The following is a 19,026-nucleotide window of genomic DNA, read 5'->3' on the forward strand; positions in this document are numbered from 1 at the left end:
GGGATTTGTCATAAACTAGTTGCAGCGTCCTCCTTTCTTGTAAAACATGAACTTCTTGCATCCATATTGTACAGAGAAAGAAAACTACAAATTTTTTCAAGGTGCTGTTTGTATATGAATACGCAACAGTGGCCGAAACAAAAGTGAGGTCTAGGGGGTTGAGCTCCTCGCCCCGCACCCTCGCCAGTTAGATAACTGCTCGTTATCCAACTAAAATAAAGGACGAGGGGTTTGCATGACATGTAGGAACAAATATTAAAATGAATGTTGCAAATTCATCTGTACCAAATCTGCAAAAAATTAAGTTACTTGGTATAATAGTGGGAAATACCAAATAAAAGGGAGTAAGGATGATAACGTAATGATTATAAATGCAAACAAATATTGACTAAAATTATGTATTGACAAGTTTTCATTATTTTAATGTAAAAGAATTAGTCCCAACTGTTTACCTGTAAATAATATTAGATGTTTAATAATCCTTTAACATCCCATCTGATAGCGCCGGCCCTTGTTGGCCGTAACATGACATCTGATAGCGCCGGCCCTTGTTGGCCATAACGGTACTTCCGTATTATAGAATCTTATTTCTTGTCAAGATACATTACTGCGAGTGCTGCTGGCAAGCTCAAGGATGCTTCTATCACTCTCTCTGACTTCTTATGTCCTGTAAAAAAATAAAGTATAAATTATAAAAAGTAGACAAATGACCCATTTTATCGATAAAAACTATTGAAAATGGTATAGTACTGTATTCTTTGTGGTAGTTTGTACAGGATCAAATACTACATTACATACGCTACATCACTTATTTACAATTCTATGATTCAAGTCAAACATGTTAAGACAATTATACAATGTTGCAATGATATTGCCTTTGATACATGTATCTTTATTGTGTTATATCAATTTACAAACAACTTACGATTTGAATATATCAACAGAAAAAAAAAATAGGAAAATAAGAGATTGGCAGAAACCTTTTCTATATTGTGCTGTATATTGCATGTCAACTGTTTTCTTATTACAGTGTATCAAGATCAGGAAACTCACATACTTCTGTTTACAGTAGTGATAGGTGGTCTTTTATTTTTCCAAATAGCTTTTCCTCATCTGTTGGTTATAGTTCTGGATAATTTGCAATGTTCATCAGCAGTTAAAGGCACATGTAAAACGGGAGGGTTTGTATTCATGTAAAAAAAAAAAAAAAAAAAACAATGAAAGCGTATGAAATACAAATTCTCTCTTGGTTAATTTATAACGTAAGCTTAATTTTTGGGAAAAAATATAAATACTGTATGTATACTCTACTGTATTGTATTTGCAGATATCGATGACATAGATGGCGATCTTGACATGTCTGGTGCTTTAGGCTCTTCACTGGGAAGGTCACCATCACCGCAGCAGCCTACACAAGAAATAGTTTGTTATAATACAACAAGGCCTATTAGGCGTCAAGACAGCGACACAAATCCAAGGAGCTTAAGTAGAACAAATAATAATCAACTGTTCTATAGTTAGTTTTTCCATACCTGTAAGGAATACTATGTGTACAGTATAATTATTTTCAAAGTTATTTATACATAAAAAACTGACGGTATAGACAGGACATGTATTACCATGAAAGTTCTTTGAATTGTTTTATTATGTTCTATAGGTACAGTATGTGTGTTTATGTACATTTAATGTAACAAGTACTTTATACTTTTAAAACCAAAAATTAAGGTAAATATTGCTTTTCTGTAAATAATTATATTTATACAGTTATGTCAGGATCAAGATATTGCAATGTCTTTGCATTATCTATGTACATAGTTTGTATTATATCAAAGTAATCTTCCAAGACTAATACATATATTGAATTAAAAACAGGATCTTTTTAACTAACAAGTGAACTCTTTCATTCTCAATTTAAAATTTAGGGTTTTGGCATCTGATAGAAAAATTCTTTGAAGACAATTTATACGTACAATACTTGAATGACAATTCTTCCATAAAACACATTTCTTCCTCAATGTCTATTCTACCTAAATTTTCTATTGATAACTAAGAAAAACCTGTAAAAACACATGAATGGTTAATCTTCAAACACTTTTGTTATCAGATAAGGCTAAATAATGACTAAAATATGCAAATAAACGATAATTGAAAGACAAACTACTGTACAGTATTCCAAAAAGATGACTTTCAGGAAAACGTACACTCAGATAAACAATATATTTTTATAATAGCTGTATTATTGCAAGTGTATGAAAGAATATTTCAAAATTACTATCATGCAGATACAATGCTGGATATTGTGATATTGAATGATTCTTGTGAGAGTAATTATTACAAAATGGTTCATGTGAATACATGTTTGGTTGGGCATTATGAAAAAAAGTAAAGGGGTGACCCTCTCCCAAATAATACATAAAAAAAGAAAAAAAAAATTACTTGAAAACTGACCTGATGCCTCGACATTAAATTTGTACACGGTTCAATTTGTACCAATGCAACCTTGATAACACTGGGCTCAATTAAATGACTGTACTCTGAACATTCCTATATACAGTATGCTGCATTACCTAATTAATTACTGTAATTATTTTTATAAAAGTAGGTAACCACATAATAGCTGTAAATGCTACTTCTCAGGGCTGGTTAGTGGTCACATGTTGCTTTGATGTCCACACTGTAATTTAGAAACTGGCATGACTTATTATTTCTAGCTAAGCTACAACCCTAGTAGCAAAAGCAGGATGTTGTAAGCCCAAAGGCTTCAACAGGAAAAAACAGCCCATAGTGAAAAGGAAAAAAGGAAATGAACTGCTGTATTTGAAAAGTAATGAATAAAGAATATAAAATATCTTAGGACCAGTCAAAACATTAAAATAGATCTGTCATGTATAAATATCAAGAGACTTATGTAAGCTGTTCAACAGAAAAGCACTTTCTGCAAGGTTGAACTTCCGAAGTTCATCACCAATTCAGCTGCCTGATTGGGAAGGTGCACAATCTGGTCAGAGCTGGAGTAAAATTTCTATAAAATTATGCAGTATCGAGCCTTATGATGGAGATGGCATACTGTACCTAATACTACATACAGGATGGTACAGTCTGGGAAGATCAGAATGGAAATGATGGTCAAAATTATGAAAAATCGTATGAAACGTGCACAAAGAACTAACTGAATGATGGTGCCAGAGATTAATATCAAGACATTCATTTCAGTCTTCTTGAAATTTTATATATAAATTTTTATATATCTTACATGGGCATGACACAATAGGGACAGGCTGCTCAGTCTTGATTACTAACAAAACCAAAGAACAATTTTACACTCCCACAGGAGAACCAACCTTACTTGTTTTATAACACCCAGGTCCTGTAAGTACCTTGATTTATGACTTCCACACAGCATGATTCAGAGGCAAAGCTCTTTTAAGCCATGGCAATCAAATACATAAATTAAATGGGGGAAAACTTCAAAATCATAAAAGTTTAACAGTATATGTGCATCCTTCGTAACTATAACAAGACAACTAACAAATGCAAGAACCATCTAGAAAAAGGCCATAGATCTAACTTAAAAAAACAAGTACAGTAGTCAGTTTTACAAGGTAAAATGTAATTGCATTACTCTTACACGAATTAACCATCTCAAACCACAATGACAATTTTAAAAACATTCCTCTGATGACTTTCATACGATGATCATCACTGCTAAGGAGAAAAGAGGGCTGTGTGTGCATGACCCTTTACATGATTTTGCTTTGTGAAAGATTGCCAATTAATGGAAAAAAAATGCAGGGTATTTGAATGGTGTATAGTTGTACTAACAATTGTCAGTGTACTTTAATTATACAACCCATTGTTTGACTAACGCAGGTCTCGCTAAGTATGATAAAGGAACAGTGCTGCATTGTTTTATTCTGTAATATTGCTTTTTAACTATTGGCTCTTATTGATAGCTACTCTGAACAATTTAAATACAGCTTTTAACATAAATACAGTGATAAGCACTAAAAGCCATTGCTGTTTGCTAAACTGGATAGATATCAATGCAATAGCCTAATACAAGAGAGACTTGTAAATACAGTATATATGATAAAGGTCGCTATTCCAAATATACAAAGTGGAAACGCATACTCGCAAAGCATCGCATTTAGCTGAATTACCGTACATTATTGCAGGGAATAAGCAATGTGGACTATGGTCAAGTTTTCAACACAATACCTGTAGTCAGGTATTGTACACTAATGAGATAATTATAACTGTTCTTTCTTTCAAGAGAAAACCAATAACTTACAGTACTGTATACTATGAGAAATATTTTCACAACAGCTTTTCTATATCTTCATGATACAGCTTACGTCACATGACAAAGCACCAGATATTAAAAGTTAAGCATTCAGTCATACTTCCAAGTTGACACAATTTCATCAATATTTACAAAACCCATACCATTGGTATTCCTAAATGTACTGGGGTAACAGCATTTGCTTTTTCAATATATTTTCCTTGCTATTTCAGTGATATAAGATTAATAATTTCTAAATTAAATAATATCTGTAAAGTAAAAATGCATTTTCAGAAATAAAGTACTGTATTACTCATAAGTACAGTATAACATACATTACTAATAACCAAGAGAAATAGATTACACAACCATAGTGTCTTATGTAAACTATTAATGAAAACATTTGCAATATAATTTGTATCCTAATATAAACTACAAAAGCCTTGGACTTTAAACACAGTTACTTCCCATGAAACAGCAAAGGTAAGAAGAAACTTGATGAAAGAACTGCTCTGCAATAATTACTGTACAGTATTGTTGGAGATGGCAAAAACCACTAAGTCTATTATGAATCATTTAATGTAAGCAGTGTCAGTGGTAGAAAATGCACTACAGGTATTATCCAATGAATGGCCAAAGTGGTAGATAACAACAATCACTATATTTTTATTAGTCTTCCAAGATTAAAACCCTTCAAAACTATTTGACAAGATCTAATTTTTTAAAACAAATTCTAAAAAAATACAGGGGGTAGCGTAAAATATAATTCTACTTTAAACCTTTACACAGTGGCGGGAACCCATATAAAAGACATAGTACTTCTATTAGCTTACAAATAACTCCTGATCATCAGTAAATAAAATATTCTTACTGGTGTATACAGTAGTATATCAGTTGACCAAATTAATTGGTTCTGATGCTCGGAAACCTGAACAATTTCATTTGTACCATAAGAAATAAAAGAAAATTCACTTTTGAGTGTTCCAGAAGTCCATCATCAGAAATGAATAAAAATTATTAATTCACATTAAATAATAGAAATACAGTACCAACAAATAATAAACACTACCTTTGAGGTAGATGCGTGGCTGGTGTGAGGGGGAGGAGGTTACTCCTTGGAGGGAGAATATCCCTCCATGAGAACTTTATCGGGAATTCGTCCTCTTGAACGATGTTCAGTAACTGAATCACTTGGTTTACACTTACTGGACACTTGGTCGTCATTTTTTTTTTTTTACACATTCAGTTTTGACAAGGAACCTACCTAGAGACAACTGCTTCTTCTTTTTCTTTAAAATGGCATAAAAATTTGACATAGCATTGTCATTTAATAGATAAGCTATTTCCCTACCAAAGCCTTATCTGTTTCTAAAAATTTTGCAGGATTTTTATCATCTAATTTCACTGGAAGCTATCGGTTTGCTACTCTGTCCCTCCTTCTCAGTTAAAATCTCCTGAATCTCCTCTGCATTCTCTTAATGCTGCACCTTATAAAGCTCCAATACCATTGCTCTTTCACAAAGTGTTATTGGTAATTGTATCATTCACTAACTGCTTCTCATCAATCCAAATAAGCAGAAACATTTCAAAATTAAGAACAATTTCCTATTTATTCGTCAATGCCAGCACCCATTTCCGTTCAGAATTATAGCTAAGAAATGTGGATGTTGTAGTACAATTGTACAGTTTAGGCAAGTCAGCTGCATGCATACCTTGTTCATGCTTTGCGATTATTCCTTTATTCACTTCTGTAATAAACTCTTCCTTGCTGTCTTTCTTAATCATCTTTGGGGCCACTGTCACAATACTGTTAACTTACAATGCAGAACAAAATGTCTATCATGAACAATAGCGATCCCAACTCTACAAGGAACACATTTTCACAACTGTACTAAATTATTTCAAAATCGGGTACACGAGATGATACTTTTACTAGAGCTGCTCAGAGATTGAAAGAGTTAGGCTATGAGTAAGAGGGAGTGCAAGCAAAACAAAATGGGGCAAAAGACCATAAGCAATGCGCGAGTGCTGTATGAGCACGGTGTGACTGATTTCCGAATATCGCATGCAGATCAAGTTAGTACTTTTCCACTGTAATGCCTGTATGGGGCAAACTTTTTACCTCACAAACCGATGCAGTACTCGCAACCCAGTTCCAGTCTGTAAGCTCTTATCTCAATTTCCTCATATTCAAAGTAATTCATAACTCGAGGAACTACTGTACTACACACCAGAAACATTTAAAACACAATTGAAACAGACTTTTTCATTTTTGGACTATGAAAATGATGGAGTTTTGATTACAGTACTATAATCAATTTTCAACTTACAGCAAACTAATATAATCTTGTGTACAGACACCATTTTGTTATAATTAATGTGTAAACTTGTCACAACAAGTAATGTAAATCTTCCATGAGCTTTTATCACTATCATTCCATCTTACGCACACACAAACACATATACATACATATATACATACACACACCAAGGCACTTGGTATATGTATATGTATATGTATATGTGTATATATATATATATATATATATATATATATATATATATATATATATATATATATATATATATATATAATATATATATATATATATATATATATATATATATATATATATATATATATATATATATTCATATAAGCCACAAATACCTCTTAATATCGAATTTTCTCTGCCTCAGGATCAAGGGCCAAGGGAAAATTGGAATTAACTTTATGATAATAGCTTCTGGTTGGCTGTGGATTCGATCTCAGTCCAAAGAAACAGGTATGTATATATATATATATATATATATATATATATATATATATATATATATATATATATATATATATATATATATATATATATATATAATGACACACACAAGTACAGTTTCAAAAACTAACTGTACATAATAATTTTTCAACTTTGTACTAATATACAGTAATGTTTAATAAAAAAGGATATTTCTATTGGTGCCATCAAAATAAACCCAATGTAAAAAAGTGTATTAGTCACTATAATCCTGTTCAGGGCCAGCTTTTTATCACTGTGGTGCACAATAAGAAACCGGTTTTGATAAGTTTCTTATGCCAACAGCATAGTTTGTCCATGTGCTTACTGTATATAGTTCCTTAAAAATGTAAATGTCAAAACAATCTAGTCTAGAATAACTTTTTGTTACTATGTACAAATGTAAATATTTTTGTAATGATTATTACTTTCAAAATGTTAACACTGATATGCAACAAACTAGTACTGTACATTACATTCAGTGTTTAATACTCATATCTAACACATATCTTGAAACAGTAGAGTACATGCTTACATATTTTCATCTAGGTAATTTTTCACAAGTGTAATAAAAAAAAAGTTTTAAGGGTTTCCCTAGCATTAATATTGAAATTGCATTTCAACCATGTTTGTAAGGTTTTGTCTTTCTTGTTTGGTGATCAATTTCATTTGACCGTGTGAATGATATAAGTTCAAGTAACTCTAGTCTATATATTCAGTTCAAACCTATTATGTGCAAATTTATCTTTCCATTTCTCTTTTGCCTACAATGGAAGAAAGTAAAAATTATGAAGATGTCTGTACCAAGTATTAACCAGCCTTCCATATGTTTGTCACCTTCAATACAAAAGTATTACAGGGAAAATACAAATGTACTTTTTAAGGAATGTGTTTCCTAATATTCTATTTGCTGAAGACAATGTCTGATGCTAGTAATTGGTGCTGTATAGGAGTCATGTATATTTGTGCAAGAGGTCATATTAAAAAGTGTTCCCTTTTATGTGTTTCATTTAGGCTATACCTGCAGATCAATATATCTCAATATTATACGGAAGCTGCTAAAACCTAATTCTAGAAACCTTTATGTACATGGTGAACCAAGAATTAATAGAACTTCAAAATTTGATAACTTACACAAAGATGACAATGACAAATTTGAAAAAATATTTTTTAAGTAATTTGCATTTCTCCTCGTATACAAACCTGGAGCTATTTATAGGGTATACTGTACTTTTGGCGTAGCTGAAAGATGAGCCATGATAATTTTAGTGATTGATTGATTGATTGATTGAAAGTTTTCTGGCATCCTGACATCTAAGGTCATTGACGCCGATACCATTTACTGTATATGAAAATTAAAAGAGAATTCGATTAAAACCATAAAAATTAAGAAGTTATTAAAAAAGTTAAATAGTTTTCAGAAGACCTGCTTCTGAAATAAATCTAAAAATTCCGCTCGCATAGTAAGACACATCATGTCCAAGAATCTTGGCAAGGATAAACCCGCCATCCTCACCTCGAGCCTCAAACAGATATCTATTTCTTAAGTTAGTAAAATTAGGGCATTCGGTCAACAAATGCCTCACTGTTAAAGGTACTAAGCAGTCCTCGCAATACGGTTGGTGTTGGCCCTTCAGCAGAAACTTGTGTGTCAACCGTGTGTGACCAATACGGAGACGACAAAGAGTCGTCTCCCATTTTCGGGGAATCATGTTACTGTATACCTCCAAGGTGATATGATATTTGTTACTTCCCTCATTTTATTGCCGTCTTGACTGTCCCAGTGCTGTTGCCATTTATCACAAACCAATTTCTTGATGTAAGGTAGGAGATCGTTACATGGAATGGGATACCTCCTTGGTAGCAACTCGGATGCCGCATTCTTCGCCAGTAAATCTGCCTTCTCATTCCCAGACACACCTACATGTGCTGGAACCCAACAAAATCGAACAGTTATACCTTTCCGTCCAATAATAAAAAGCCATTCTAAAATCTTTAAAACTAGAGGGTTACTAGAATTAAAAACTTCTAAAGCTTGAAGAACACTCCTTGCATCACTAAAAATTGTAAAATTACCCTCCTTTTCCAAAGCTATTTTCTCAATAGCGGTTAATATGCCATACAGTTCGGCAGTAAATATGGAAGCTGTTAGAGGAAGTGCACCTCTACAATTAAAATCATTACTATGTACTCCAAATCCAACGCCAGCATCAGATTTGGAGCCATCAGTATATATAAAAGTCGATCCCCTATGTTCTTCGACATGTTCCATAAAAAGAGACCTGGATTCTAAGTCAGTCATATTCTTCTTAACTCCAATAAAGTATTTACAAAAAGATATGTCAGGTAATTTCCATGGAGGCGTTGATGATACCTTGAATGGAAGTACCTTATTTCTAATTATATCCAGACTATTTAAAAATCGTTTCACCCGAAAGCCATAAGGTTGAGGAGATTTTGGGTGCAACTCAAAGTATGATGCGTGTCTTACAAGGCTTGCAGTCTGAAAGGCTAGAGAGCTAGGGAGTCTTTGCAATCTAAACCAATACCGAAGAATGGAAGACACTCGGTAAAGGTCTAGAGGTAACTCTCCAGCATCAACAAGGAGACTTGGGATAGGCGAGGTTTTAAAAGCTCCAGTAGATAATCTAATACCTGCATGATGTATCGAGTCTAATATTTTTAACCGGCTTGGGGTGGCTGAAGAATATACCTCACAACCATAACTAATTTTGGAAAAAATCAAGGCCTTGTATAATTTTAAAAGAGTATTGCGGTCTGCCCCCCATGATGTATGGGACAATACTTTTAAGATATTCAGAGCTTCAACACATTTAGCTTTTAGCGCTTTTAGGTGAGAAACCCATGTAAGTCTACAGTCAAATATCAAACCTAAAAATTTGGTTTCCGATACACATGGTATCCGTTGACCTTTAATGTATATATCCGGGTCTGGATGTACTCCCCGGATACGACAAAAATGGACAATGGTAGTTTTACTTGTCGAGAACTTAAATCCATTCATGTCAGCCCACTGGATAATTTTATCAATAGAGAGTTGGATTTTTCTCTCAACCATTGCCATTCTAGTGCCAGCAAATGATATTGAGAGATCATCCACAAATAGTGTTGAGAGAACATCCTGGGGAATGGCTGAGGATATCCCATTAATTGCTAGTGCAAAAAGGGTTACACTCAGCACACTACCCTGAGGAACTCCTTCTTCCTGGCACTTACTCTCTGATAGAGTTTCCCCCACTCTCACTTGAAAAACTCTACGTGAAAGAAATGCCTGAATAAATAGTGGCAGCTCTCCTCTCAATCCCAATTCATGAATGGTTTTAAGAATACCATATCTCCATGTGGTATCATATGCCTTTTCAAGGTCAAAAAATACTGTAACATAGTGCTGTTTGGAAGCAAAGGCTTCACAAATAGATGACTCAAGTCGTATCAACACATCAGTCGTTGAGTGCATTTTTCGGAATCCACATTGAATCGGTGATAAAATACCTTTCTTTTCAAGGTACCATATCAGCCTTGCATTGACCATCTTCTCCATGATTTTACATAAACAAGATGTCAATGCAATAGGACGATAGTTTGCTGCTAAAAACTTGTCTTTACCGGGTTTTAAAAAGGCTAAAATAATGGCTAGTTCCCAAACACTTGGGTAGCTATGATCATGCCATATTCTATTAATAATGCTTAAAATAAATAGCTTTGTATTAAAATGTACATGTTTAATCATTGCATATGGAATTCCATCGGGTCCAGGGGCTGTATCGTTGCAATGAGCAAGTGCGGAATCAAATTCTCTTTCAGTGAAAGGAGAATTATACGACTCTTCCCTTCTTGTTGCAAAATTTAAAATTTTCTTTTCTTCAGTGCTCCTATACTGGTGACCAGGGGCTCCTTCACACTTGCTGGATACATTTGAAAAATGATTAGCCAGGGCATTGCTAACTTCATTTGCTTCAGTTACATACTGGCCATTCACCTTCAACACTGGTGGTGGGTTGGGGGTGAATTTGCCAGCTATCTTTTTTACTTTCCTCCACACAGAAGATGGTGGTGTTCTACTGTTAATAGAGGAAACAAAAGACATCCATGACTGGCGCCTTGCTTCTTTCATGGCACGACGGAACTGTGCTCTACATTTCTTGTACATTATTAAATTCTCATCAGTTCGGAGTCTACGCAATCGTGTTAGAGATCTTCTTGTGGCTCTGTGGAGTGCAGTTAGTTCTGAAGACCACCACGGGACTGGTCGTCGTTTGAATAACCCTGTTGTTTTGGGAATTGAATTGACTCCTGCTGTATGAAGAGTTCCATTCAGTAGGTCTATGGCTTCATCAACACTTTCAAACTGTTCTGCTCTCCCTTCGATTTCACTTAGCTCACAAAATTTAACCCAGTCTGCCTTGTCTAGATTCCAACGTGGCGATCTTTGCAAAGGCGGACCCTTGTTGGTGTTTATAATGATTGGTGCATGATCACTAGTATGCCAATCATCTAATGTCCTCCAATCAAAATCAAGAAGGCAGTTAGAGCTTGCAATTGAAAGGTCAATGCATGACAAAGTACCTGTCTGAACATGGAAGTGTGTGGGCTCTCCTGTATTAAGGAGTCCCACATCCTCATTCTCCACAATTGATGAGATAATATTGCCCCTTGTGTTGGCCAAAACATCACCCCATAAAGGATGTCTACCATTCATATCTCCCAGTAAGAGAAAAGGTTGAGGGAGTTGTTGAATGACCTCTGCTAAATCATCATATAAAATATTATCATTTGGAGGTAAGTACAGAGAGCATATTGTATATTTTTTCCCTATATCAATTTGTACAACAACTGCCTGCAGGGTTGTACGTATAGACATGGGTATTTGGGGAACATCTCGACGAATGTACATGAGACTTCCGCCATGGCTCCCTGCTTGTTGATTATATGGTGTTCTATAGCCAACATACTCTCGAGGACTAGGAGTGTTAGAATCAAGCATACTTTCCTGTAGACATACAATTATGGGGGAATGCTCATGAATTAGGAGCTTAAGTTCTTCATATTTCGCCCTCAAACCCTGACAGTTCCATTGCAAAATGGAGGAGAAAACTATGGATTATTTCTGGAAGACATCTTGGATGAGGTCTTCCCATTAGCAGTTTTTAATGTAACATTATTACCAGTAGGTTTCTTCAGAGGTGGTCTTGTTATGTTGGGTTTAACGTTGGTGATTTTCTTTGTAATCTTTTTATCTATTTGTTGAGGTGGATGGTGGACCTCAACTTGAATTTCTGATTTATTCAGTCCATCTTCTGGTTCATTAGAAACATCAACAGACAAAACATCAAATTTATTTGATGTCATAACCTTAACGTTTCTAATGGAGGGTGGAGAGAGAGATGGAGGTCTCTCTCTTTTGCGATTAATAGATGGTGGGATTCGAGGTTTTTGCACCTTTCCCACAACAGGTGCATCAGGTAAGTTAGTCTTAAGTGGAACCTCCATCAGATCAGGCAAGGACATGGCCTGAGAGAGGTTTGTATTACTTTTTGTAATGGCGGCTGAAGGCTGTACAGCAATGGGCAATGACCTAGTGTTAATACACCGTGGTAAAGCCTCAGGAGGTGATAAGGTTACCTCGTTATTTGACATTTTGTCAGATAGTATACTTTTTTTTGAGCTATTGGCAGTGCTAGGTTGGTTTGATTTTAATGCCTTAGCATATGTATTTGATTTATTTAATAGTCTTTTGGCATGGGTCACACTTATGTGTTCTAAGTTTGATTTGTTGAGGGCAGCTTCCTCCAACTTATATAGCTCGCAAATCTTGTCTGTGGATTTGTGATTCGAGCTGCAATTTAAACACCTGGCTCCAAGTGCACACTCTCCATGGTAAGATTTGGAGCAAATACCACACATCTTCTCATTTTTGCAAACTTTGGACGGGTGCCCAAATTTAAAACAATTAAAACATTGCAATGGCTTCTGCTTGAAGGGTCTTACTTTAATCCTTTCGTTCTCGATAATAATATGAAAAGGTACATCAGCATCCTGGAACGTAAGGATTATCATTGATGTACCTGGGACTTTATGAACTTTCCAAACATTTAATGGACACATGGCCAGTATCTCCTCCTCTGTAAAATCATATAGGTCTCTGTTAAAAACTACGCCCTTTCCGTAGCTAAAATTTAGGTGGGGTTTGACATCTAACTTAATGTCATCATTATTTATTTTCATATTGGACAATATTACCGACTGTGTACTGGATTTGGCATGGATAAGGAAACTATTTTTTCCGAAACGAGATATATCGCTTGGTGCAATAGTTCCTACTTTTTTCTGAATCAATTTGCATATTTTAAAATAATTCCCTGTAACCCCCTTTGATTCAGCTATAAGCCACATCGGTGGTTTTGGATTTCTCTGGGAGGGCATGACTAAATCTGCGCCTTTTTCCAACCAATCGGCTGGCCTGTACACATCTAAATCTTTTGGTACCTTATCGCAGAGAGCAGCCGCGACATTCAAGTTATTAACTTTAATATTATTCAAATTACTTATTGCACTAAATGCTTCGTCATAACTACTATAAGATATCCATGAATCCCAAGTTTCAGCTTCAAGTTTCATCCTTATTTCTTTTATGCATCCATAGCATAAATGCTTTACATAGATCATCATAATTTGTTTCTATTGAAATTTGTGTAACATGGAGGATTCGAAGTTTCCTCGTGTTACCCAAATTACTCGATTTAGAAATATCAGTAGAATGGTCCTTTCCCGTTCCGAGGTCATCAACAGAGCTATCCCTTATCACATTAGCAGAGGTCGTCAACAGTGCCGGGGGAGAGTCAGCGTATCCAGGGGATGGGGGTTCGTTCCTTAAAGAATCCATTATAGTAAAGAGAGGAAAAGAGTTAGTTTGATGTACCTGCTCGAGAATGTTAGGCCATCATGCGTCGGAAAGGAAATTTGCACTCTCTACTATCGGCACAATGAGAGTATACTTCCCAGATGGTCCACTCCATACCCTACCCGAAGGATAGCATCAAAACAGATATAGAGGCACAGGTGTAAGCTGAACCCGCCTGTTAGGACTGAGACCAAGAAATTATGGAATCATCCTCCCCATATCTATAATGACGGGCTTCCGGCCAAAAGCCGAGAGTCCTACTCCAAGCATTGGATCCCCCTGGATTCCGAAGACCCAACACTTGAGAATAGTTCCGCCAAAAAGGTCCAAACCATCTTCGGGATGGCTGAAATCATCCAATACTCTCATATATAGCTTTGAATGCAAACACCTCCCAACCGTGATACCTCCTCCCACTCATCAAAGCAGGCAGCAATAAAGGATGTATGAACATCCCCGCCGGGGCTACAATGGATGTGAAAACATCCAAGCCATAGGAGAAAAGAAAAAAAAAAAATAAATGAATATATATGTACATAATATATATACACATATAATGAGGGAAATTTTTCTCATAGAGTTTGGAAAGCAAGACTAAAGAAAGTTTGTGACATTAGGATAAGGTCGAAGTAGTATTGAGAAAAAGAAAAAGGTAAAAGAGAGAAATTTAAATTCGAACTGGGGGAGCAATTTCCCCAAGTTCGAGAGCCCTCTTGCCCGTCACCAAGTTTCAGCACGGGAATTAAATGCCGTGCTGAAGCTTAATGACTTCATCAAGGCATTCTCTCATTAAGAGGGTAATTTTAGTGAGGGATAACTACCCCATCCGCTAGATTAGCACGGTGGGGGGGACTGGCTACCCAGCTCACTCACACTTTTTGGCTGAGTAACCACTTGACTTTTTGGCTCGGTAGAGGACGGACATGCTGCCGTTCTCTCCCGCAAAGACTTGCCTTGATTGTTTTTCTGTCACTTTTTTTTTTCTCTTGTGTGTTTTCATTTATCTTATACAAATATATGCGTGTATATATGTATAAGTGGAAATATACTTTTATGTTGTTAGATACTTGTAACTTGAATTACTTAGCTTTATGGCAGGACTTCTTGAGGAACAGGGTGGCGGGCCAATTTGTATAAATAGCTCCAAGTTTGTATACAAGGAAAAATACAAATTACTTACACATTTGTTATTTTTTCCAGCGTAAATACAAACCCTCCGCTATTTATAGGAGTGACTTACTCTTAGGAGGGAGGAAGTACTCACCAACTGGCCTAGGTTATGACCCGGAGTGTTCTCTATTTCTATCTGTGATCAATAGTGGATGGGACTATGCCCTCGCTAAAATCAAGTGCCGATATGAGGTAATGCACTGATAGTGGCCTGTAGAAGCTTGTGTGTGAGTGGAACTAACTGTGTGGCTTGTCTTTAACATAGGAACTTGAGTACAAAACTTATTGTTATTAAGACTTACCCAATACCATCCCTCAAAAAGGTATTGGGGACATGAAGTATTATTCTATACTTAGGAGGCACAAGGGAAATGAGTCTTACCTGCAGCGAGGGGAGGTCAGCTATGCTGAGGCTTGCGGAGCTGTTTTCCCCAGAGGGGAGAAGGTGGAAGGAAGAAAGGAGCCAGTCATTCTTACTCATTCACCCCAGACTAATCCGGGTAACCTCAGCCCTCAACCCTCTGCTACTTGTCCATCCAGGAGCCTGAGGTGTTTGGACAATTTGTTATGCGACAATCACAGGACCGATGGAAAAGTTCTCCATGTTCCTGTGGGTTACGTCTTTGCAGGTAGTGGGCCGTGAAGGTCGATTGACGCTTCCACATGCCCACTACCAGTATCTGCGCCAGAGAGTAGTTTCTTGAACACCAGGGAAGTAGCAACGCCACTGGCGTTACGAGCTCTGGGACTTTGTATGGAAGAGCGTCTAGATTGAGAGCAACCTCAATAGCCTTCCGATCCCAGAGGGGAAGGAAATCCTTGTGATCCTCCTCTTGACCTTCCTCGTGCTGGAAAACAGTGCCGACACACGGGGGCGAACTGGTGTCGTTCTTTTAAGGTAACACCACAGACTTCTAACGAGGTAAAACACCAGTTGAACGGTCTTCGGTTACTGAACAAAGACTCTTTGTCCAAAATGGGTTGCACTTAGGGTACAGCACACTCACATTTTGAGTCTTGGCAATCAACTCAGGGACGCCGCTGAGGATTTTTTCTTCCCGTCTCCTAGAGTAGGAGATATCTGAAGATGGATCATACAACACATCGAAGCCTCTTGGTCAAAGGCCAAGTGAGTAGAAAGGGCCGTCTTCCATGTAAGGAAGCGATCTTCGGCCTGGCATAAAGGTTTGTAGAGAGGGGCCTTCAGGGACTGAAGGACCTGAACCGCATTCCCAGGAGGAGGTTGAGATCTGATGAGGGACCAGTTATCGCAAACTTGTATAAGTAAAGGCATTGATGGGAGAGAATCCCCTTCCATGACATTAGTCACAAAGGACCGAGCACTTCTCCTGGAAGGTCGACACTGAAAAGTGTCTGAGATGCCTAGACATCTTTTCTGCAACTCGTTGCGAGAGGCCTCTCTGAGAGAGGTGGTGTAGGACCATCCCAGGCGTGAAGTCGAAGCAAAGCTACGGCTTAGGAAGGTGTTAGCATGTGGCTGCTTGGAAAATCGTGTCGTGGAGGAAGATCCCTCGGAACTCTGTCGGGAGCTGCAGAAGGTCTGGGAACCAATCTGCGGGATGCCATAGTAAAGCTATTATTGGAGTCATTGATATTATTATTATTACTTGCTAAGCTACATCCCTAGTTGGAAAACAGGATGCTATAAGCCCAGGGACCCCAACAGGGAAAATAGCCCAGCGAGGAAAGGAAAAAAGGAAAAATTAAATATTCTAAGAACAGTAACAACATTAAAATAAATGTTTCCTATATAAAATATAAACACTAACAAAAAAGAAGAGACATTGGATAGAATGGTGGCCCCGAGTGTACCCTCAAGCAAGAGAACTCTAATCCAAGACAGCGGAAGACCATGGTACAGAGGCTATAGCACTATCCAAGACTAGAAAACAATGGTTTGGTTTTGGAGTGTCCTTCTCCTAGAAGAGCTGCTTACCATAGCTAAAGAGTCTCATATACCCTTACCAAGAGGAAAGTAGCCACTGAACAATTACAGTGCAATAGTTATCCCCTTGGGTGAAGAAGAATTCTTTGGTAATCTCAGTGTTGTCAGGTGTATGAGGACAGAGGAGAATCTGTAAAGAATAGGCGAGACTATTTGGTATATGTGTAGGCAAAGGGAAAGAAAACCGTAACCAGAGAGAAGGATTCAATGAAGTACTGTCTGGCCAGTCAAAGGACCCCATAACTCACTACCGGTAGTATAAGATCTTGCTTATCCTCACTTGGTTGAGGACTTTCTCACTAGACCAAATGGGAGAAAAAAGGGATTTTGACGAAGGAAAAATCTATTTCTGGGAAGAGGCCTGTGACGGCCGGTGAGAAAGGTCCTTCCTTATACCTTTCCTAATATAAATCTTCCAAATATACTAGAGAAAGATAAAAGCATGGAATGCAGAGGTTACAACCCTCGCGCGAACACCTTGTAGGTGTCGTGTATTAAACAAAGGCGTGTGTAAACCACTATTCACAGGTTGTCTTCCATTTAGATAATCCCTTCATCAATGGGGAGGGCCGTGACACGCCCTAGATAACATGGTTGAACTCCCCAACGACACCTACCACGCGCGCCCTCTAGGTCATCCTTCTGCAAGAACATATGGCTTGGCAAGGAAAAAGAGGGGTGGGGTCCGTATCAAATAACCGGGAAGGGTTTCACCGGGCGTCACAGGCCTCTTCCCAGAAATAGATTTTTCCTTCGTCAAAATCCCTTTTCTGGGGGGCCTGTGACGGCCGGTGAGAATGTACCAGAGAATGCCTTCCAAGCCCAATAAATTAATAACATAATAAGGAGAAAACAAACACCATGTAAGGCAATAATATAATACTGTAAGTAAACATAAATCATAAACTAGCCATAGGCATAGGGGATGTAATGCTAAAATAATATGAGGACCAGGGATCACCTGAGTGTCCCGTCGTGAAAGGAATCAACCTTACATGTCTAAGCATATCTAAACTTTACAGGAATGATAATTACAATAACAGTTAAATCATAACAATTAAACATGGCAAAATAACTTAGGGCTAACGAACCACCCAGGAGAGTGGCGATGTGGTGTGAGAGGTGGTCAGGAGGGAGGAGAGAAGAGATGGAATAAAGAAATAATCAGAGATTAATGGGGGGAGATAAGACTCCCCGCTGCAACCGTAGGGTATTTAAGGGCCTGTAAGTTCTTTAGATAGTGGCGTTTGAAAACCATAGGAGACTTCCAACCCGTGTATTTTTTAAGGTCATCAAAGTCCATGTTCTGGAAGTAATTGATAGAGGTAGCTATTGACCGTATATCATGAGCATGGGGAAATGATTCCGGGTTAGCATGTTTAATGAAGTAGAGGATTTGTTGTCTGATACCTTGAATGGTCAAAGTACCACCTTGTTCCCTGATAAATAAGGGGCCAGACGAGCGGGTGGCAGATCTAGCTAAAAAGGTCCTGAGAGTAGTGACTGGACACAGCGAAGGATCCTGGGGAAGAGAGATGATCTTCCAAGGGGACCACCTATTTTGCAGGTCCTCATTTTTTGCCAGGAAAGCTCTGTCTGGGGTAAGCAGTACTTCGCCTGTAGGGAGGAAATCTATGTTTTCCGGGTTACGTGAGAGCGCTGCTAGTTCTGAGATTCTAGCACCTGAGGCCATAGCTGATAGAAATAACGTCTTCCTAAGCAGAGTGATATAAGAGCAGGACTCGTTGTCAGTGTCCGACGCGAGTTTGAGGACATTGTTCAGAGACCAAGAGACTTTTTGTGGCCGATCCAACGGCCGAAGCCTAGCACATGCTTTTGGAATAGATGAGAAATAGGAATCAGCTAGATTAATGTTAAACCCAACCAGGAA

The 19,026-nt window shown here is 37.3% G+C and overlaps 1 protein-coding gene and 1 long non-coding RNA gene across 3 annotated transcripts in view; one reads left to right on the plus strand and one right to left on the minus strand.

The window, feature by feature from the left end:
* Positions 1-2,157, plus strand: part of LOC137657886 (protein eva-1) — a 303,353-nt gene extending 301,196 nt beyond the window's left edge. The window contains exon 9 of the mRNA XM_068392509.1: positions 1,328-2,157. Coding sequence (XP_068248610.1) covers positions 1,328-1,521 — 194 coding nt within the window. The 3' untranslated portion in view covers positions 1,522-2,157. The remainder of the gene's footprint in view (positions 1-1,327) is intronic.
* Positions 1-19,026, minus strand: part of LOC137657887 (uncharacterized) — a 114,202-nt gene that overhangs the window by 26,847 nt on the left and 68,329 nt on the right. For both annotated transcript variants that reach the window (XR_011047233.1, XR_011047232.1), the window contains 2 exons: positions 1,312-1,408; positions 453-667 (listed from right to left, as the gene is read on the minus strand). This is a non-coding gene — a long non-coding RNA (uncharacterized lncRNA). The remainder of the gene's footprint in view (positions 1-452; positions 668-1,311; positions 1,409-19,026) is intronic.

The sequence above is a fragment of the Palaemon carinicauda genome, chromosome 18 (assembly GCF_036898095.1).
Source record: "Palaemon carinicauda isolate YSFRI2023 chromosome 18, ASM3689809v2, whole genome shotgun sequence".
Lineage (NCBI taxonomy): Eukaryota > Metazoa > Arthropoda > Malacostraca > Decapoda > Palaemonidae > Palaemon > Palaemon carinicauda.